Source organism: Penaeus japonicus, unplaced genomic scaffold (assembly GCF_977035675.1).
Source record: "Penaeus japonicus unplaced genomic scaffold, GWHDUDI00000001_assembly GWHDUDI00000009, whole genome shotgun sequence".
In the NCBI taxonomy this organism is placed as follows: domain Eukaryota; kingdom Metazoa; phylum Arthropoda; class Malacostraca; order Decapoda; family Penaeidae; genus Penaeus; species Penaeus japonicus.
In genome coordinates this window covers 37,042,868-37,067,867 of record NW_028234411.1, presented here as the reverse complement: position 1 = coordinate 37,067,867, position 25,000 = coordinate 37,042,868, and the positions used below count along the sequence as shown (strand labels likewise).

General features: G+C 29.4%; 1 protein-coding gene across 2 annotated transcripts in view; it reads right to left on the bottom strand.

The window, feature by feature from the left end:
* The window catches only part of LOC122251686 (tudor domain-containing 6), a 74,638-nt gene that overhangs the window by 45,482 nt on the left and 4,156 nt on the right, over nt 1–25,000 (bottom strand). For both annotated transcript variants that reach the window (XM_043013782.2, XM_043013779.2), the window contains exons 2-6: nt 20,840–21,014; nt 19,642–19,792; nt 18,305–18,448; nt 14,648–14,766; nt 12,307–12,437 (exon numbers count right to left, since the gene is read on the bottom strand). In XM_043013782.2, coding sequence (XP_042869716.2) covers nt 12,307–12,437; nt 14,648–14,766; nt 18,305–18,448; nt 19,642–19,792; nt 20,840–21,014 — 720 coding nt within the window. The remainder of the gene's footprint in view (nt 1–12,306; nt 12,438–14,647; nt 14,767–18,304; nt 18,449–19,641; nt 19,793–20,839; nt 21,015–25,000) is intronic.

Genomic DNA, 25,000 nt, shown 5'->3' with positions numbered 1-25,000 from the left:
AAGTGGCTTAGTTTGATGATCAGACACAAAGTGAGAGACTTTTCACTAGCGATTGTCTGTGTCTGTATTTACTATGTACTGATGTGAGATGTGAGAGAGTAAGTGGCATCAATGTGAGACAAGTTCTGAGAGAATTGATACCGTGAGTTATAAGTGTATGAGTTCTGTAGTAGAATATTAAGAGAGAGTCAGTATAATGTGGATTTTAGCCAGTGATCATGTTATATGACAGTTACGATAGTACTCGAGTCGTGACTGACTTGGTGACTTGTACTGTGTGTGAATCTTACTGTTGTGTCAGAGTATACTGATGACTGTGTGTTTTATCATTACTAGTGGTGTGTGTGTCTCCTATATCAGAGATTAAAGAGACTGTTTGATGAGTGTGAATATTTCTGTTAGTGATTAGAGATAAATGCAGAGTCGTGTGTGATGGTGTTTTTGTCTAACTGTGTTCTTAGTGAGTGAGGTCTGAGACTGTGTGAGTATGAGTATATTAGAGTGTGATAGAGAGAGTGTGTGGTGTGTATAGGATGTACAGAATAAGTGTTAGGGTCAATTAAGTTGAACAGTTGTACATATGACATGATACGATATAACATATCCTCACAGATGTGTTCAGAATTGAAAGTGCGAGATATGGACAGATTAAGATTTAGATATAAGTTTTTAGTAGTGAGTGTTATATGGAAGATAGTGCTGTATATAGATATATTTCAGAGAGATATATAGTCTGAAATTAGTGATACAGTTATACATAGATATATTAGAGTGAGTTTACATAGATTTGGTTTATAGTGTATACAGTCTATATGACATATCCATAGAGATACTAAATTGACAATTTTAGGACGTATGACTATCATTGAGGGATTTTCAGAGTGTAATCATGTGAGTCATTAGAGTTTTAAAGATTTTGATCAGTGTAGTGTGAAGATGTAATATGTGAATTTACTGTGAGAGAGACAGTGTGGTGTTTACTGAATTAGTGTGATATGTTATTCAAGTGGGTGAGAGAGACATATGGGAGGGATCTTGGAGGATGTTTCTGTTTGAGCTCCACACATGTTTTAGAGATTGAGTGATAGATAGAGAGAGTTTAGATGATAGTTTGATGTCCGATAGTGTTTGAATGTGCGTGACTTTGATTGCTACTTATAAATGATACTATGACATTGGGAGACGTTTGTCGATTCGGGTGATTATGAGTTTTAGATTAGATTTGAGTGGTAATGATATAGTGTGAGAGTTATATAATAGCTATTTTTAGTATATATATATAGTGTAGCAGAGAGAAGACAGAGACTGGTGGATATACTTAGTATTTTGTATGTATAAATAAAAAAGATGAATTATGTCACATAAAATGTAAATATTTTAAATAATATATGAGATTTAGTTAGACGAGAGTTATGAGATTTTGATATATTGTTTTAGATTATATTGATTGTTATGTGTGTGTGGGTGTATACTGTATAGTACATATATGTATGAACAGATGTTCTGAGACTTGATGAGTTGGTTATATGTATATAGTACATTATGAAGATTGTTAGAATAAATGTAAATTACATACAATAGATAGATATGTATGAGAGATGTAGGTATTATTTGGTGTTAATGTATGTGGGGTTGACATGATAGAGATTGAGTTAGTTAGGGAGAGGTGTGTGAGTATATTGAGAGATTGAGTTGTTGATAGTGATGAGTGAGAGAGTTAGAGATATTGTTGTGGGGGGTGGGGGTTGGGTGTGTGGGCTTTGTATTTGATATGATGTATGTTTTTAAATTATATGACTTTGGTGTACGAGATAGATAGATTTGGTTAGAGCGTGTTAATTGTGGGAGTGAGTGGGCTGTTTATATGGTATGAGAGTGGATTTTGTGTCGATATTGTATAGTTTTATTTGGTTAGTGGGTTAGAGCAGGAAAAAAGACAGAGACTGAGAGATGGGTGCGAGTGGTCGGTGAGTGTGTGTGGTGTGTGTGTTGTGAGAGAGAGAGTGTGAGGTGCTTAGTTCAGTGAGTGTGTGTGTGAGATGTGTGTGTCCGTGTGTAGGTCTGTGAGAGGCGTGTGTTGGGTGTGTAAGGATAGTGGGGGAGTGTCTGTCAGTGGGTTCTAGAGTGTGGTTGAGTGGGTGTGAGTCTCGGGGGGTGTGACTCAGATGGGGTGTGTGTGTGAGAGAGTGTGTTGTGAGTTGAGTGTTGAGTGTGTGTTAGAGTATGGGTGTGTGAGTGTGTGTGAGAGAGAGAGGTGTGTGTGTGTGTTGGTGTGTGTGTTTGTAGTTCGAGAGAGAGCGGTGTGTGTGTGAATGGGCGTGTGTGGTGTGTGTGAGTGAGTGTGAGTATGCTGTGGTGTGTGTGTGATCAGAGGGTGAGAGTGTGTGTGAGAGTGTGTGTTACAGGGCTGAGTTGAGTGACGAGTGAGTCGTGTGTGAGTAGTGTGAGAGTGTGAGAGAGTGTGTTTAGGTTGAGGGTGTGTGTGTGTGTGTGCGTGTGGTGAGTGTGTGTGTGTGTGAGTAAGTCCGAAGGGTGTTAGTGAGTGAGTCGTTTGTGTGTGTGGGTGTAGTGAGATGGGGTGGGAGGCGAGTCTGTGGTCGGCGTGTGTGAGTGTTGTGGTTAGCGTGTGTGAGGCTGTGAGTGGGTGGGTGGGTGTTATGAGTGGGTGTGTGTGTGTGTGGTGAGAGTGGAGTGTGTGTGAGGGTGTATGGTCGGGTGTGTGAGAGTGTCGTGTGATGAGTGTGTGAGTGTGTGTGTGTGTGTGTTTTGGTGAAGTGAGTGGTTATGTGAAGGGAGTGGTATCGTGTGTGTAGATTGTTGTGTGGCTGTGGTGGATGTTGTGAAGTGTGAGTTTGTGTGTGAGTGTATGTTTAGGGGTTTGAGTGTGAGTGTGTGTGTGTGAGGTGTGTGTGTGTGTGTGTTGTGTATGTGTAGGGATGCTGTGTCGTGTGTGTGCTGTGTGTGTGAGCTGTGTGGTGAGTGTCGTCGTGTGAGTGTAGTGTCGAGTGTGTGTTACTGGTATTTGTAGGGTGAGTGTGTGTAGGTGTGTGTGTGTGTGTGTGTGTGTGTGTTGTCGTCGATGTGTGAGTGACGTGTGTGTTGTTCGTGAGGTTATCAGTGTCGGCGTGTGTTCGTCGTGTGAGTGTGTGTGTGTGAGTGAGTGTGTGAGTGTGTGTGAGTGTGTGTCAGTGTAGGGTGTGTTTGTGAGTCGTCGTGAGAGGGGATTGATATAGGGTGTGAGTGTTTTGTGAAGTGAGCACGGGTAGTTTTTAGTTTGGGATTGTGTGTGTGTGAGATAGAGAGTGTGTTATTTGAGAGAGAGTAGATAGATGTGAATGTGTCTGCTAGGGACCTACGTGATGAGTGTGTGATATATTACATTGTCCGGGATTGTTATTGACTTGGATTGAGTTAGATAGTTATATACTGTAGATGATAGTGTTAGATTTTTATTTATCGAGAGTTATATATATATAATATATATTTATGTTTATACATTACTGTTTATACTATATATATATATACTGATATATATATATATTTCTTATATATATATTTTATAGTATCAATGTATAAATACATGATCTATTTACACTGTATATATACAATATATATATATTTATATATACGATTATATATATATATATATATATATATATATACATCTTACTGTATATATATATTTCTAGTACTTTATTATATATATATATATATCTATATAAATATATATATATATACTTTGTATTATATATTATATATAGTTTTATATATATATATATATATATCTATATATATATATATAAAATATATACATATACTGTATTTATATAATATTATATATATAATATATATAATATACTGTATTTTTGATATATATTCATATATATATACATATATGTCATATTATAATATTATATATATAAATATATATATATATATATATATCTATGTATATATATATTTATACCTATACTGTATATATATATATATATATATAAATATATATATTATATATATATAAATAGATATATACACTGTATATATACATATCTATATACACTGTTTATACATATATATATATATATATATATCATATATCTAAATTATCTATATATACTATATATATATACCTATCCTGTATATATTATATATATATACATATCTATATATATATAAATATATATATATATATATTACTATTACTATCTATATAAATATAAATATATATATCTATCGATATATTACATATACTGTATATATATAATATATATTATATATATTATATTATATATATATAGATATATATATATAATTATATATATATAATATGTATGTTGTGCTTGTGCCTGTGTGTGTGTGAGTGAGCGTGCATGTGTGCGTGTATGTATGTGATATATGTATGTGAAATATGTATATATATATATGTCTATTTTATTATGTTATATATTTATATATATGTATATTATCATATATATTCATATATATTCCATATTATATATTATATTACCTTATATTATACATATATTACATATATATAGGACATATATATACATATATATAGACATATATATACATATATATACATATATTATACATTATATATTAACATATATAATAACATATATTATAATATATATACATATATATACATATATATACATATATATATATATATAAAATATATTAATATTTATATATATCATTTCATATATATGCATAAACAATTATATATATATATTTATTTACCTATTACATATACAAATAATATATTCCTAGATATTATATATATATATTTATATATATATTATTATATATATATATATAAGTATATACTTAAATATATTATTATAGAATATATATATATATATAATAAATATATATATATATAAGTTAATTATTAATATATATAAATAAATATATATATATAAATAAATATATATATATATAAATAAATATATATTATATTATATTAAATAATTAAATATATTTTTATATATTTATATATATATATATATATAATTATATATATACATATATAAACATTTTATACATAATATAAAATTTATATACATGCATACATACATATATAACAGATTTATAAAACTGTATAACAAAATTTATAAACATGAAAATACCTACATATATACACATTATATATTATATATATATAATTATATATATTATATATATATATATATATTTATATATATTTTATATAAATATATATACTATATGTTTTTATAGATATACAATATATAAAATTACAATAATACAAAATCATATAATACATATATTTAGTTATATATTTATATTATATAAATTTATAAATATATATATATATTATATATATAGTTATATATATGTATATAATATATATCTAATTTATATATCAATTTAAATATATGTATATAAACATTTTATTATATTTATATAAAATTTTTATATATATAAATATATATATATAAATATATATATATATATATAAATCGATATATATATATAAAATATATTAATATATATATATATAATATATATATATAAAATATATATATATAACTTATATATATATTTAAAAAATATATATATATTTTAAATTTTATATATATATAAATATTATATATATATTAAAATATATTTTATATAGATATATTTATAAAAAATAATATTTTTTTCCCAAAAACCAAAAAGGGATTTGGTTGGGTGGTCCATGGCAGGTGGAGGTCCCTTTTCTTTACCTAAACCTATGATATGGAAGTAGGAACGCGGCTGTCCGCATACTGCCGCCACCCACTAATGCACGGATCATATGTCCCCGATATCTAAATTATTACTTTATGTTTAATTTGCTAGGGTACCTCAAATTTGATCAAATTATTTTAATTGTTGATAAATTTAACATTTTGTTAACTTACAAATATTATTATACTTAATCAAATTTGAGGTACACTTGATTGCAATGATTTGGATTTTCGGAAAACATATGCTAGTGAACGATTTCGAAACGATTTCAAAGTTTTTGAGCCTCTGCAACAAATTGTGCAATTTGTCTAATTAGTTATACTTTTTATGTGGATTGCTTCCCCCAAAATAGAACTATATTAACGTAATATTATTCAATTTAAGTACTAATCCTTGTTTCTTTTCCTGTTATTGAGCTCTTTTGAGGTGTCGATGGTCTTCATAGTCTTACTTCAAGGACTAAGGTAGTGTGTTGTCAATTTATAATTTAGCTAGTAGTAGGTTCATCAGTATAATTCTTTTTAAAATCAATTTAGGCACATGAGCATTAATTTTCACTGTACTGAAGTTCAGTGTCACTGTCAGTGCATTGTAGTGGGGTGGCGGCGTATGCGGGACGGCCGACAGTTCCTTCCATATCAAGGTTTTAGGGTATAAGGAAAGGGACGATCAACTGCCACAGACCAACAAAACCCCAAATCCTTTTTGGTTTTGGGAAAAATATCAGTCTATTTTCAGTGTTCATGAGATCTAAATAGGTTTATTTGAACCAAGTATCTAATTGAGGGAATTTAATATTGAAGGGGTTCTCATGTGTCACCTACTACCACTCAATTCAATGGTCAACAAGACAGTATCGGGTGGATTTACGACGATATTTTTTTGTGTAAGCCGTGATTACGAGGGGTTAATTGGTTTATTGGCCAATTAGTCATTTATTGAAATTGATGAAATGTTTCATCAATATTCCAACGCAGCGGTTATGAAAATACGAAGAATTAATTTTGAGTTGAAACTGTTTTTTTTCCGACTTTAAACGTCAAAATACAAGGGGTGTTGTGTGTGCAAATATCGGCATTCTCTTACAGTGTGTTTCTTAATGACTCACATATACGTCATCAATATAATGGATAATACTAAAAAAACCAGTTATTAGCTTTTTCGAGGACTACAACCGACATCATATCGAAATATCGAAGCCTGGGACATCCCTTTCTCTCACTTTAAGGTTTCTCGTTTTAGTGTTTTTCTGCGTCTTTTTTCGCACGTCAAACACGGTTTAATATGTGCGTATTTCTCAACAAGCATGGAAGCCCGGATCGTTTGGACGGACATTTTCAGAAAGTACATTAAATTTTCCTTTATCCGCTAGTATGATCATTTTTTTTCCCATCTCGATGTTTCATTTAAAAAATTGAGTTGAAAAACGTCATTTTGGATCGTTTGATTTTTGAATAAATTCGTGTTTTTGTGACGTCATTATGACGTCATCTCTGCGTCATCAGATGTTTTTTCAGGAAAGTTTTTGACTAGTTTGTAACTTTCTTCTTTTTCCCAAAGCTGTGTTGTAAATCGCGTATCTTTGTATACTTCTCGTGATATATCATCAACAAAGTGGACCCACTTTTGGCCTAAAAATTTTCCTCTACCTTTTGTAGTATTATCGTACCCATTTTTAACATGTACCCCTAATTTTCGGCGATTTGTGGTTGTAATAACTCGGCAGTTTTTTAATTCCAATCGATCTGAAAATTTTGACTGTAGCGTCTTTGTGCTATAAATGCACGGGATATAAGTTTTAAGTAAGTCGGGAGTCGGGAAGTTGGGTAAATTTTTACATGAAATTCGGGTGAATCCTCAGAAAATTTAGTAGGGGGCGGGCAAGCGGTGTTACCTGAACTTGTCCTACGGGACTCCTCGGACTGTACCAAACGCACCTCCGGTGCTCGAGGCCTTCGGCCCCTCGCATCCGGTGGCTCGGCTACGTGCTCTCCTAGGTCACTGCGGGGCGCGGGCGCGATTACTGCCCACGGGTGGGGTGGGCCAGCACCCTGATAATGTTTTTGATGACGTGTGTTTGTGAGTGGTGTTTCTGATTGTTGACAGTAGACGTATTTATTTTTATGTGTTTGACAGTTTAGATTATTATATTTCGACTGTGTCAGTTGCAGTGGGTTTGTCTCTGTACTCTACTAATTGAGCATTATGTTACTGTGCTTCGTATTCTTTATACTGAATTTTACTTTCTCGTGTGTGTTTGTTTTAGATCATATGCATCCTTAGGGGATTATCGAGTCTGTTTTAGAGACTGGTGTGGGGTGATTTATATAAAACGATCGTGTGATTAATTATTGTTAATATAAGAGTTAGACATTTATATACGTAGATATGGTCTGTGTCAGATTTTGCATTGTTTAATTACTGATTTTTACTTTATGAGTGATCATTTTATCTATATAACGACACATTTACGTATTTATCACTAGAATCTGAGACAAGATTTCTTACATACTCAGTAGATATATTTTTTTTTAATTTTTTAATGCGTCTTAGTATATTTATACATATATTGTTAGATACTTATGGCTATATATGTTTTACTTATACAAACTTTTTTATTTATATATTGTCTGTGTCTGCTTTGTTTTATTGTATATTTAGTTATTCTTGATTTTTTTAGTGTTAGTGCTACATATATTTGTAAGGTCATTGAGTATACTTTTGGACATGAGTATAGACGAAGTCATAACATATTTTGGTTCTTATTTGAAATAGCTTTAGATGTACTATATCCTTGTATATAGTAATTTATTTATATGAATTAGATTTAGGTATATTTTTTATTATATACATTGATTGAGTCAAGTCAAGCCTACTATCATCGTACACTTATTATATACATTTAAACATATATAAAGTTATATATTTACATTTGATTTTGTTTATGTTAATATTTAAGTATCTCTTGTAATTTAGACTAATTTTACCAAATTTTTTGATACTTACATGGTTTGGTATAGACTGATATAAAGTTAGAGATTTACCAGTTGTTTGTTATTTTTATTTAACTAAGTTATATACATTTTATAGATTATTATAAAATAGTTTATACATATTATGATTTATATTGATTTACATAAAATGTTTTAATGTCTATTACAAGAGGGTGAGTTTTGACATTTTGTATGGGTTCTCAGTTGATTACTTTTACTTGATTTTAGTTCACATACTCTTATATAAATTTGAATATGATAGGTTAGTATATATTATATATAGATAGTTATTGCGCTTGGTGTTATACAGGTTCGAGACATTATATATCATATGTCATTATTGTTACTGTTATGTGTATAGAGACATATATATTGACTCATAGAAAGATAAAGATTAATTAGTGAGCTGGTTATATTTTTATAGATTTATAGTTTTATATTTAGTTATTATGAGATTTATTTGTTTTTATTTAGATTCTTTGTAAGATTTAGTCAGATAGTTAGTTGTTTAATTAAATTAGGAGGGTGTCACAAAAAGACTTTAGAAATAAAATAACTTTTCATATTTTTGATGAGAGTAGAGTTTGTAGAGTTAGAGAGTTTTGTGTTTGGTGTGTTTTATGTGGGTGGGGGGGTGGTTCGGTTTGTCTGTGTTTCTTATTATGTTCATAGTCAGTGTGTGTTGGTGAGAGTGGTAGTGTGATCTGTGATTATTGTTAGTGTGTTTATGACTGTTATGTATATGTGTTTTTGTGGGGTGTGTTAGGGTGGGTTGAGAGATGGTGGCTATTGTGTTGGTAGTTTATGTGAGAGTGTGTGTGAGTTTGGGTGTGGTTTGTGATTTGTTTGTGTGTGTGCGTTGTTGTGCTGATGTGGGTGTGTGTTTTTGAGTAGGGGGGGGGGTGGAGGGTGTGAGAGCTTTGTTTGTGAGTGTGGGTGGTTGAGTTAGTTTGTTTTAGGTGTATGATGTGTGTTTGTCGTGGGTATGTGCGTGTATGTTGGGTTGGTGTGGGTGTGTTTAGGGGTGGTGTGAGTGGTGGTGTGTGAGAGTGTGTCGTGTTGTTAGTGGGAGAGTGGGTTTGTGCTGATTTTTTTGTGTTGTGTCTGAGTGTGGTGTGCGTGTGGTGGTCCGGTGTGTGAGTGTGTGTGTGTGAGTGTGTGTGTCGTGTGTGGGTTGTAGTGGTGTGTGTGTGTGTGTACGTGTGTGTGTGTGTGTGTTCTGTGTGTGGGGTGTGTGGGTGAGTTGGTTTGTGAGGGGTTTCTGAATGTGGGTTTGAGTGTGGGTGTGGGGGAGTGTGTTGGGGGTGTGTGTGATGGTGGGTGGTGTGTGTGTGTGAGTGTGTGTGTGCTGTGTGTGTGAGCGAGTGTGTGTGTGGTAAGGGTGAGTGTGTGTGTGTGTGGTGTGTGAGTTGTGTGTGTGGATTGGGTGGGTGTGTGTGTGTGTGTGTGTGTGTGTATGGGAGAGTGTGTGTGTGTGTGTGTGTGTGTGATGTGTGTGTGTGTGGGTCTTGGCGTTGTGTGAGATGAGTGGTGTGTGTGTGTCTGGTGTTGTGTGTGTGTGTGGCTGTGTGTTTGTGTGTGAGTGTCGTGTGTAGTGAGTGTGTGTTTCGGGAGAGGTTGTGAGTGTGTGTGTGTGTGTGTGTGAGTGTGGTGTTTGTGTGTTCTGTGTAGGGAGTGTTGGTGTTTGAGTGAGTGTGTGTCGGGTGTGTGTGTTTGGGTGGGTTGGTGTCATTGAGGGTGGTGTGGAAGTCGTGTGTGTGACGTGTTTGTTTGTTTGTGATGGGTGGGTGTGTGTCTGAGTACGGGAGGTGTGATGTGGTGTGTGTGGTGTGTGTGTTTTGAGTTGGGTGGGAGTCATGTGTGGTTGTTGTGGAGTGTGTGTGTTTGAGTGTGTGTCCCCGTGTGTGTGGGGGTGTGTGTGTGGTTTGTGTGTTTGTCGGGTTTGTTAATGTGTGTGGTGAGTGTGGTTTGTGAGTGAGAGGGTAGTTGGTGTGTGTGTGGATTTTCAGAGTCTGTTAGTGCTAGATAGTTAGTTATGATTTGTAAATTATATAATATATATTATACTGTCGGTATATACGGTTAGATTGATTAGTTTTGATTTATATTGTTATTCGTTTATGTTTAGCATGATATATATTATATATGTATATATTTTATATAGATATATATCTTTTAATATTTATATATATATAATATATATATATCTTACTAGACTGTATTTTCTATATATATATATATATATATTATACATTACGTATTTATATATTATATATATATATATATAATATACTGTATTATATATATATATATTATATATATTATATATATATATATATATATTATATATATTTATACATTTTCGTATATATATATATAATTTTTTTATATATATATATATATATTTAATATATATATATACACTGTTATTAATATATATTACATGTATATATACATATATTATATATATTATCTATATATATATATATTTTTTTATAATATATATCTAATTATACTGTATATATATATAGATTTATATATATATAAATATATATATAACTATTATATATTATATTATATTATCCATATACTTATATATATTATAAATATATATATATATATATATATATATATATATCATTATACTGTTAATAGAGATATATTATATATATATATATATATATATATTACTTATATATTTATATATATATCTATATTATATATTTATATATATTGTCATGTATGTGCCTGTGCCTGTGTGTGTGTGTGTGTGCGTGCATGTGTGCGTGTATGTATGTGTATATATGTATGTGTGTATATATGTATATATATATATGTATATATATATATGTATATATATATATATATGTACATATATATGTACATATGTACATATATATATATATATATATATGTATATATATAGAGAGAGAGAGAGAGAGAGAGATGAGAGCAGGAGAGAGCAGAGAGAGAGAGAGATAGATTGAGAGAGAGAGAGAGTGAGAGGAGAGGAGAAAGAGATAGAGGAGAGAGTGAGGAGAGAGAGAAGAGAGAGAGAGAGCGAATGATGAGAGAGAGAGAGAGAGTTAGAGAGATGGAGAGTGAGAGAGAGGGCGAGAGAGAGAGAGATGAGGAGAGAGGAGAGAGAGAGAGAGAGAGAGAGAGAGAGGTGAGAGAACGAGAGTGAGAGAGAGATGAGTGGGGAGAGAGAGAGGAGAGGAGAGGAGAAGAGAGGAGTGGAGAAAGAGAGAGAGAGAGAAAGAGAGAGAGAGAGAAAGAGAGAGAGAGAGAAAGAGAGAAAGAGAGAGAGTGAGAGAGTGAGAGAGATAAATAGATAATAATTTTTCCTGTCATAAAAAGAAAACAATATTGAACAACAATTATGAATAGCTAAAAAAAAATAAATAAATAACTGCACAATTAACATTGAATAATATATCAACAATAACATCACATATTTATAACACCATCACCAAATAACCAGACCTACAATAATAAAAAACTTAAAACATAGAAGCCCATAGAAATATCATGTACTTAAAGAAAATCAAAGAAGTCCAATAATTTTTCTTACCTTCACATGATACCTGATCATTGTTTGCAACTTGAAGTAAAACCTTTGATATGGCATAGCCCTTAACAACCAGTTCTTCATTAATGACCAGGCCTTCTTTCGTTTCCAATATGACCTCATTTCTACCGCTCCTTTGGGATAAGTGCAAGAATACAAGTTACAATTTATGTAGTATGAAAAAAAAATAAAAGAGACAATCTGAGCCTACACTGTAATGTAATGTATTCACGCTTGTATATCTTTATAGGAATGAAGGACAGCTGGAAAAGAAAAGGATAATGAATTAGGTTGGAAATGAGCGGAAAATACAATAGGAAGAAACACCCGAGTTACACCACAGGCATCATAAGGGGTTAGGTTCTATGATTTATGAACAACCCCAGATTCCAATCTGAAGATTGAGGAAAGGAAAAAGGGGAAAGAGGAGGAAAAAGCATGCTATGAAAGGCTAACTATATATCCTAAATGTTTCAAGGTCCCAAGGTCCCAGATACAGAGTTAATAAATCATATTCTGTTTATTCCAAAGGAAAAAAAAAAAATATATATATATATATATGTATATATAATAACTATCTCTCCAACATCCTTCCTCTATGAATTACATAATTTTCTGAATCAAATTACAAAATGGAACAAGTCCAATACAGAGCAAGAGGAGTAAGCAAAAATACTAATCTGATAACCTGGGCATCTTTTAAAAGTATATAAATCAGTGATGAAGAGTCCATATAATGACCTATTGTCCTTTTATTCTACTTTTGTTTATTGTGCCCTTTTCCTCCTCACTCTCTTGCTTTACCATTTTCCCTATGCCCTCCCCTTATACTATGATTTTCATAACTGCTTTATCTAAGTTGCAGACACTGGTTCACATCTGAAGACACATGGTAGACAGGTGCCAGTTTAAATTTGAGGACTTTCTAAAATTTATTTTGTGGGTGTGCTTCAGCTTCATAGTACATTAAAATCAGTGAAAGTGGTAAGGGGTCTTTCTTGTGCTGCCATGGTGTAGGGTGAGAAAAAAAAGAAAAAATTAGATTTTTTTCTTGTGAATAAAAATGTTTCCACATGGCATTCAGAATTAGTAATTGCCCCTAAGTGTATCCTATCCATGTTAAGATGTCAGGTGAGATAGGCCTATGCATGTTCATTTATCTAAATTCAAAAGAGATCGATTGACAAGTGCCTCTGACTCTTGGCTTCTGTATCTACAATCAACCACCTCTCTCTCTTCATGCCATAATTTGTGCCCCATACCACAACCTCTACAATAGTAACAAAGGGTAACACATGATTTTGATTTTCAAGATTAGTTTTCTCATGATCCCAATTCCGAAAATGAAAGCACCTATGGGAAGGTAAGAAGGTGCAGGGACCGCATAACAAGGGGATTGAATACAAAGCTTGATGACAAAAATACTTGGAATGTTCAAAATAGGTTAAAAATACAAGATCGAGAGCACTGTTTATACCTGTGCCTCCATAAAGACAACTATGGTAACACTTCCAGTCACATTAGATTTTTAATCTTGTTTAAAACTTAGGTTTGTAAATTAAACTATGGAATAAACAACTCTGGAATATTCCCCACATAAAATACAATGCATTGGATTATATTAAACAAGTTACATTATAAATCAACCTTATCTGATATTGATAATCCCTTAGCCAATTTATATATTTATGTGGGAAGATACATACTGGCTTATATATTAACAGAAATCTGTTGTCCAAATAAAATTATACCTCAAACACAGCCGCACCATTTATGTCCTGCCACATTCAAATTCATTTCCTTGTAAGCTTAGCTTGACACAGATTTAATGTTTATCATCTTTAGCATTTCTTAGTAAAAATTTACTTATCTATTCATCCATCATTATAAATATAATCTTTTGAGAAATGAAGATATCTGCTACCTACCATCCTGAGTACTAATCTTGCACGTCAAGTTATAAATCTTACGAGTGAAAACAAAAGGGGTTTACACATTCCTAAACTTATCTCCTCTTTAGCATTTGGGTAAATGAACTTAGATTAACATATCTCTGCTGATCCCTTGCAACCATGTCCTTCCTTTGCATCTTCTCCTATTTTCTCTCCAAATCTACATCTCCCAGCAAGGTGAAAATATTTTCAAAACTCCTTCACCAAAAGTTGTTTTTCTATTGTGAACAAGCATGAATCTATGTTATCATTCCACAATCATATCTAAAAATCTACAATGCTGTGAGATATTCAAAATACTATGAGAAATCAGGTATAAAGAAGATGAAGTTGGAGTATTGTATACATTCTAGCTTGCTTTTGTAAGCAATACAATAAAATGGAATACCAACCAATTAAGCTTTGTGAAATAAGTCTGAAGAACTGAATCAGGACCTCCACACAGCTTTTGAAAGGCTTCAACACTTTCCAAGGCCCAAGGACTCTTTTCCCAAGTATGTTGAGGATAAACCTTAAGGGAAAAATATCAAATTCTATCAAACTTTTCAGAATAAGAGAAATACGAGGTAAACTGAGTAATTATACTATATATATATCTTATATATATCTAATATATATATACTATATATATATATTTGATATATATATATAATTTATATAGTACTAGCATATATAAAGCATATATATACATAATTATATACATATATATATACATATATCATAAATATATCTATAAACATAAATATATACATATAGCATATCTTATCTGTATATTGTACTTAGTATATGTCATATGTGATGGTGTATATTTATGTATAAATGTATACGTGTATATGTAGTATAGTATTGTATGATACTATATGAATATTTGTAATATATATGTATATATCGTTATATACATTATATGTATTCATATATAAAGTACGTAAAGCATTGGATATTTATATATATATAGTATATATACGTATATATATATGTATACATATACTAAATACGTCATAATATATAGTGTTTACTATATATAACGTCTAATATATATATGTATATATATATATATACATATATATATATATAATATATATACTAAATATATACATATATATATACGTATATAATATATACGTATATATATACGTATAATATATATATATATATACTTACGGTATATATATATATATATTGATATATATAGTATATATATATATCATATATACTATACACGTCATATTATATACGTATATATATATCCGTATAATATATATATATATATGTATGATACGGCATTATATATATATATTTATATATATATACGTAAAATATATATATATATATATATTATGATATATATCATATCTATATATAATACGTATTATATATTGTTATATATATATATATATAAATATATATATATACGTTTATATATATATACGTATATATTATATTATATATATATATATTCGTATATCATATATATATTATATATTTTAATATATATATATTTATATATATTATACGTATATATATATATATATTATTTTATATATATATTATTTCGTTATATATATATACGTTATCTATATATATATATATATATTATATATATATATATATATACGATATATATATCTATATATATATATATATAAGATATATATATATATATTATATATATTGACGTATACACGTATTTATTTATATATATATAGAATTATATATATTTATATATTATATATTATATATATAGTATATATATAGATATATATATATACGTTTTATTCGACGTATATATATAATTTTTATATATATATATATCGTATATATGGAACTATTTTTTATCTAAGGGGGGGGGTGGGGGGGGGTATATATACGTAGTTATATATATATATATATATCGTATATATATATATATATTTATATAGATTTTCCGTATACGTATATTATATATATATATATATATATATTTCATATTGAGTATATTTATATTGATATATATATAGATATATATGTTGTATATATTTACGTATATATATATTATATATAATATATATATATTTATCACGTGATATATATATATATATATATATATATATAATCTATATATACGAATATATATATATATATATATATTATATTTATTTATATATATATATATATTATATTATATATGTAATATATATATATATATATATAGTATATATAATGTATATATATATATATATAATATACGTAAATATAATTATATATATATATATATATATATATACGGTACGTTTATTATATATTATATATAGGTATTTATATATATATAGAATATACGTATAATAAATATATATATCTATTATCTATAATATATAAATATATATATTATCTATTGATATATTTGTATATATATGGATATATATATTATTGTAGTATATATATCATATATATGATATATATATATATTATATAGGTATATATATATATATTTGTGCTAATATACGTATATATATGCCATTTATAACGTATATATATTACGTATATATATTATATATATAATATAATATACTATTATGCATATTTTTATATATATATTTTTATATATTATATATATATTATATATACGTATATATATATATTATATACATTATATATATATATATATGATATATCATATTATATATATATATATATATCATCTATATATATACATATATATATCTAACGTATTATATATATATATATATATATATCGTATATATATATGTATATATATGTATATCTTAGAGGATATATATGTATATATATATATAATATATATATATAATATCGTATGTATTATATATATGATAAAATATATATATTTGAATATTTATGGATATGTACGTATGTATTATAGATATATATATATATAATAGGTATATATATATATATATAGATATATAATATATTATATGTATAAATGGTATATAAATATTATATCACAATATAATATATATATATCTATATTAACGTATATATATATTTATATATGTATATATAGATATGAATATTATATATATTTACGTATATATACTTATATCTCATATATATATATATATATATATATTTATATATATATGTTAATATATATATATATTATACAATAATATATATATATATATATTAAATATTATATATATAGTATATATATATACGTATATATATATATATATATATATATATATGTAATATATATATATTTATGTATATGAATATATATATATATGTTAAGGTATATATATATAACATTAGATACTATATAATATATATAATATATATGTATATATATATAGTATATAGTAATATATATAATATATATGTATATATATATTGAATATATATGTATCTATATGTATAGTATATATGTAATATATAATCAATATATATATATATATATGATATATATATATGCATATATCTATATATATATGAAATATATATGCATATCAAAATATATATATAAATGCATATATATATGTTATATATATATATATAATATAGTAATATATATATATATAATATATAATATGACAATATATACATAATATATGAGTATTATATATATGCATATATATCTAAATATAAGTATATTAATATATATGGTATATGTATAGATATATATATATAAATAATATTATATAAAATTTAAAATATATATATATAACTGTAAATGTCTTATATGTAGTATATATTCAGATCATCCACCCATACACGCAAACCCCCCCCTCCCCCATCCCCCCCCCCCCCCCCCCCCCCCCCCCACTCCCCAACCCCCCCCCCCCACCCCCCCCCCCACCCTCCCCACCCCCCCCCCCCCCCCCCCCCCCCCCCCCCCCCACCCCCCCCCACCTAACCCCCCCCCCCCCATCCCCCCCCCCCCCCCTACCCCCTCCCCCCCCCCCTCCCCCTCCCCCCCCCCCCCACCCTCCCCCCCCCCCCCCCCACCCCCCCCCCCCCCCCCCCACCCCCCATCCCCCATTGCATATCCTTCAAATTCAATTTTGATAAATAATTACCTTTAAACATACCTTTGCCAAAGAACATGGTACAGCTAGGGCAGGCAGCAGTGTAAATTCCTTACTCAAGGCTCTAACATCCCTGACATGCACTTCACTGCAGTTTCCATAATCAATGAAGTGGACTTTCACTCGAGGTCCACCTTCCATAATATTCTGTAATCAAGCCTGATCTTATGTAAACTGAAAATTTCTATTATGACTTTTCATATCATTTGAGCTTTAAGATACATTTGCCCTATGACTCTTTTACCTTTTTTAAAAAGATTACAAGGGAAGGAATGGTACTAATAAAAAAAACTAGAATACAATTTTATGCATACACCTAACTTGTGTAGTAAGTAATGAAAAACAAAATCAACTGATGCCAAAGGATCTAAATTACACAAAAAAAACTCAGGACCTACAGCACTTACATATAGATGCTCAATTTCTGCCTATAATCTTTGCAGTGTTTACAAAATATTAACCCATTGCGGACAGGGGACAGATTCGCTTGTCCGGTCTCCAGGATGGGTTTTATTTCAGAGTGAGGCAGCTTGAAGCAGCATAATTTGAATCTTCCCACTCTCTTTCAGTCACTCATTATAAAACTAGAACCATTTTTGTGTTTTATTGTATTTAGAGACTTACATATGCCATATGACAGGCTCTATCAAGGCTACAGTTGACTAAAATTGCAATATATGATCCATATCAGTTCATTATTTTCTTTATACTAAGTATTGCTGTCTTATGGGAGGGTAAAAAGAAACATTATTTTTTCATATTTTTGGGCTGTCATGAACGAATATGAAACTTATAACCACCTACAATGAAGATAACATGAAGAGGTACAGGAAGAGGAAGGAAACCTGCGCTTATAACTGTGAGTGCCACAGTAAAATTCATACCCAATGGCACAGGAGCACATTTTAGACACTGGGTATGGTTTGAGTCAACTTCCTCATCTCGTTCTTCCATGCACATCCTTCTTCTGTGGTACTTTAGAGCAAGAGGTCGGCAATTTACTGTGTGCCATCGCTCTCTAAAGACAGTGCTTGCTAGAGACCATAGATGGGTGCCATTCAAGGCTCTCTCTCTTACTGGTGCTAGAAGAAAGTGGTGCCATCTAGGTTTTGGAAGTTAGGTTTACTCAATAAGACGATAGTTATAGTAATTATGACTGCAATTGCCATCATCACTCATTCCTTACTCATAGCACAATAAAATAGCAAAATGATCCAAAATCCCCAAACGTCATGTATGTCATGAAACCTGTCGTGAGGTCAAAGCTCCTGTGTCATGTATGTCATGACACCCGTCCGCAATGGGTTAATGTTATACATTCCAAAATATACTTCACTAACCTGATTATCTGACAAAAGGTTAGAAAGTATCTTGCACCGGTACCATAACCCATCGCTGTTGAAGACAGCCCAGTACGACCCCAAAGGAAGCCGATTTACTTGTAGGGGTTCCTTATCATCTTTATAGCATTCCATCATAGACATACAGAACCTGGCAATGCATTTACCTTCAGCAAACAGATACATAAAATGACTTGTTTATCTTATAATCTGAGTCGTGAGAAATGGGCATTAAGTGAAAGTACACCTAAGATTATCAGCTAGAAGTTGGGGATTGCTTTAATATGTATCAGACTAGAAAACATATCTTGATGTTAAGCCTCCCAATACTGGCCACATCTTAACATGTTTCGCCTCTGCTAGACATCTTAAGATGATGTGTTTTCTATTATCTTACAGACTTCAGGTATGATATGCATGTCTATATATATGATATATTAGCATAGTAATATTAATTGGCATTTGGTATGATGGGTTAATTACACAACCAGCACTTGTGTTTTGAGACTAAAACTGCAGTGCAAAAGTGATCTGACACTGCAAAAAATGCCAGTGGTGGAAGGGTTGAAATGGGGACTCTAAATCTATGGCATTTGTTTTTTTTACATATGAGGAAAGAGAGAAAAGAATATATATATGAAGCTTTGGAATTAGGCACCAACAGCAGGGCCACAACTAAAATGTCAACTTTTGTCCCTTTCTGATACAAAAAAAAAAGGGAATATATTTTAAGCCAGACTACTAAATACCTTAAATTCTACTCTTTTTACACTTCAAAATGAAATAGTGAAAGAAAATGATAAAGAGCAGTTTCTCTTTAACTTAAAGAAAATCTATTCCTTATCAGTTTATGCTTTTATATGTATGTATAGGTTTTTGCCCTCAATGCCACTGGGTATATATGAAAGTGGGGTTCCACCAATATGGTTTCAGCAAATTTGGAGAAATAAATATGATATGGCATCTACAACATACTATATCAAAAATAAATTAATAGACAATACTTTAATCCTTATGCAAATTTATTTATGCTATCTTGTGGCTGTAGACGTACATGGATATCCAGGTACGTATATATATTTTTTTAATCCTGGCAATAATCTATACATAACATAAAGCAAATAAGTACTGGGAATAACAAAATAAAAAGATTATAAGAGACACTAAGTATCAAATGGATATCAAAAGAAATACAAACCTGTCTATAGTCGCTGTCTCACTGTTTACAAGGTGAAGATAAAAGAGACTTGGAGATTCAATGTATGATACCATAGCTTGTACTGGTAGACCATCGTATGCTACAACCTGACGTGGGATTTGTACATGTGGCAGAGCTTCTACAGGTATTATAAAGTCATCTTCACCATCATTTTCTGTAAGAGGTAAAATTAATGAATCATAATTCAGGTCCTTCTAATACACAAAACATGGAGACAAGGAAATATTTTTTCCCTGTGGAGGTATATATGGAGTATGTTGCATTATTCTGACTGCATTATATCTTATTTGATAATAGAAGTGCTGGTAGTCTGTCCAGTTAAGTTACTACCAAGTAATTTATTGCAATTCATACCATGTGAGTGGCTGTTGCAAGCCAATATGTGCTTGGTAGTTTGACTGGAACCTCCGTAAGAGTGAACAATGTTTCCAGTATTATTTAAGAAATACAAGGAAAGATCAATCAGTTTTCTTCGACTCTGAAGGTGACTAATAAACCAAACACACATCTAAAAATCACACTTTCTGTTATATACATAATACTTCTGATCATAAATACCAGTCTGCAGAGCATGGCATGAGTACACTAGAGATACTTTCCCTGAAATTCTATTGCACAACACGATTGGGTGTTGTATTCATAGTCATAACTACAGTTTCAAGGATACATTGTGTTCATTATCTTTTACTGCCATAATTAGGCACTAGTAAAACTAAAAAGAATATTTTGGCTACACTAAATAAAAAATGAGCTACAATGACTAAGAGAACATTAAATATTTCCAATGAAAAAAGGAAGCAAGTAATCAACAAGTCTGATATACTAGATGTCAAAGAACATATGGAGACTGACCAACATAAAATACCAATTACTATTTTATCAGTTCTTAACCCATTGCGTACGGGTGTCATGACATACGTGACGTAGGAGCTTTGGCCTGACGACGGGCGTCATGACGTACACGACGTTCGGGGATTTTGGATCGCAACGTGGGCTATTTTATTTGCTAGAAAACGAATGAGTGATGATTGGCTACTGCAGTCCATAAAGACTATAATTACCGTAATATCGTGCAAGCTTAACGCCAACACCTAGATTGGCACCACTTGTTCCCTAGCACCAGCAGTGAGAAGCCGTGAATGGCACCCATCCACGTCTCTAGTAAGCAAGTCTCTATAAGCGATGCACACACTAAGTTGATGATCCCTTGCTCAAAAACTACCACGCCGAGAAGGATGTGCATGCAGAACGAATGAGGAAGGTGACTCAATCCATTACCCAGTGTCGAAAATGTGCTCCTGTGCCAATATGGATGCCTTTTCACGTGCACTCACAGTCACAAGCACAGATATTCATTCCTCTTCCCTAACTCTTCGCTTTTCTGTTATATTATTGTAGGTGGTTATATGTTTTCGTAACGTTCATGACAGCACAAAAAGAACGAAAAAATAAAGTTGCCTTTTGTCCATCCCATAAAAACAGAAATTCTTCTAGTCACATTGAGTATAATTAAATAATTGACTAATATGGATATAGAACTACAATTCTTCAACGGCTGCACGGATAAGGCCCTGTACATATGGCACATATAAGTCTCTAAACTCAATAAAACACACAAAAAAATAAAACACAAAAACCGCTCTAGTTTTACAATGAATGACTGAAAGAGAGTGGGATGCTTCAAATTATATTGCTTCAAGCGGTCTCTCTCTAAAATAAAACCTATCCTGGAGGCTGGGCAAGCAAATTTATCTCCGTCTGCAATGGGTTAATGGTTATTCTTATATCCTTTATCATATTTCACTGATCTACATTTACACTATATTTGATTTCCTTATCTACAAATGAAATTCACAACATATCCAAGCCTTCTTATTTTCCATAACAGTAGAACAAATATTTCAATGTTTTAAGAGTAAACATGACTCTCAGACTGAAATACATGAAATACAAAATTAAGAAAACCTAATACAAAATAAAAATCACTTGCATACCTTTTATAAGTAAGACTCATAAACACCTTAAAGGTTATATGTAACAAAATTACTCACAGGAAAAAAAAAGTGATTATTCTATGAAGTGCGTATCATTTGATAAAATCATATCACTGTATTACATGTGGGGGAAAAAATGATACATATCATATATATATATATATATATATATATATATATATATATATATATATATACATATATACATATAAATGTATACATACATATATAATATAATATAAAATATATATAAATAAACATACATATATCCATACATACATACATACATATACATTTCTATAAATATACATATATACACATATATAGATACATATACACATATACATATATTTCCATAGATATACATATGTATATACATATATACACACACACACACATATATATATATATATATATATATATATATATATATATATATATATTTATATACATATATACATACACACATATATACACATATATATACACAAACAAATACACACACATATATATACACACATAAATATATACACATTTATATACTAATATATACATATTTATATATATATATATTTCTATAAATATACATATCTATATACAAATATTGATACATACATACATATATACACATATATTTCCATAAATATACATATGTATAAACAAATATACACACACACACATATATACATACACACACATATACATACATATATACACATATACATACACATATATATACATATATATATATACATACACATATATATACAAATATATATATACATACACATATATATACAAATATATATACATACACACATATATATACACGTATAAATATATACATATATATACACATGTATAAATATATACATATATATACACATGTATAAATATATACATATATATACACATATATAAATATATACATATATATACACATGTATATATATATACATATATATACACATGTATAAATATATAACATATATATACACATGTATATTATATACATATATATCACATTTATAAATAAATACTTATATATCACATTTATAAATATATACATATATATAACACATGGTATAAATATAAACATATATATACACATAATATAAATATATACATATAGTATATACACATGGTATAATATATAGACATATATATACTCACACAAAAGTATAAATATATTTTTAACATATAGATACCACATGTATACAGATAAACATAATCAACACCTGTAAAATATATACATATATATACACATGTATCGAAGATATGAGTACATATATATACACGATTATGAATATATACATATATAATACACAGTATAAATATATACATATAGATACACATGTATAAATTATATACATATATATACACATGTCTAAATATATAACATATATAGTCCACATGTATAAATATATACATAAGATACCCATTATCAATATATACATATCTATCCACATGTATAATAATACATATATATACAACATGATAAATATATCCAATATATACCAAGTATAAATATATACATATATATCCACATGTATAAATATATAACATATATATACACATGTATAATAGGACTATACATATATATCACATGGATAAATAATTTCCTAATATATACACATGTATAATATATCATATATATACACATGTTTAAATTACTTTATACGTATATATACACATGTATAAAATATTACTATATAAACATGTTCAAAATATATACATATATATACACATGTTTAAATATATACATATATATAAATGTATAAATATATACATATATTATACACAAGTATAAAATATATACATATATATACACATGTACAAATATACCTATATATACACATGTGTATATATCGGTATAATTTATAACTTTATATATATGTATCTATTATACATGTAAACTCTATACATATATAAATACACATGTATAAATATAATATACATATATATACACATGTATAAATATTATAAACATATATATAACATGTAATTAATATATACATATATATACACATGTTAAATATCATACATATCTTTACACATGGTATAAATATATACATATATATACTACATGCTTAAAATATATACATATATATACACATGTATAAATATATACATATATATACACATG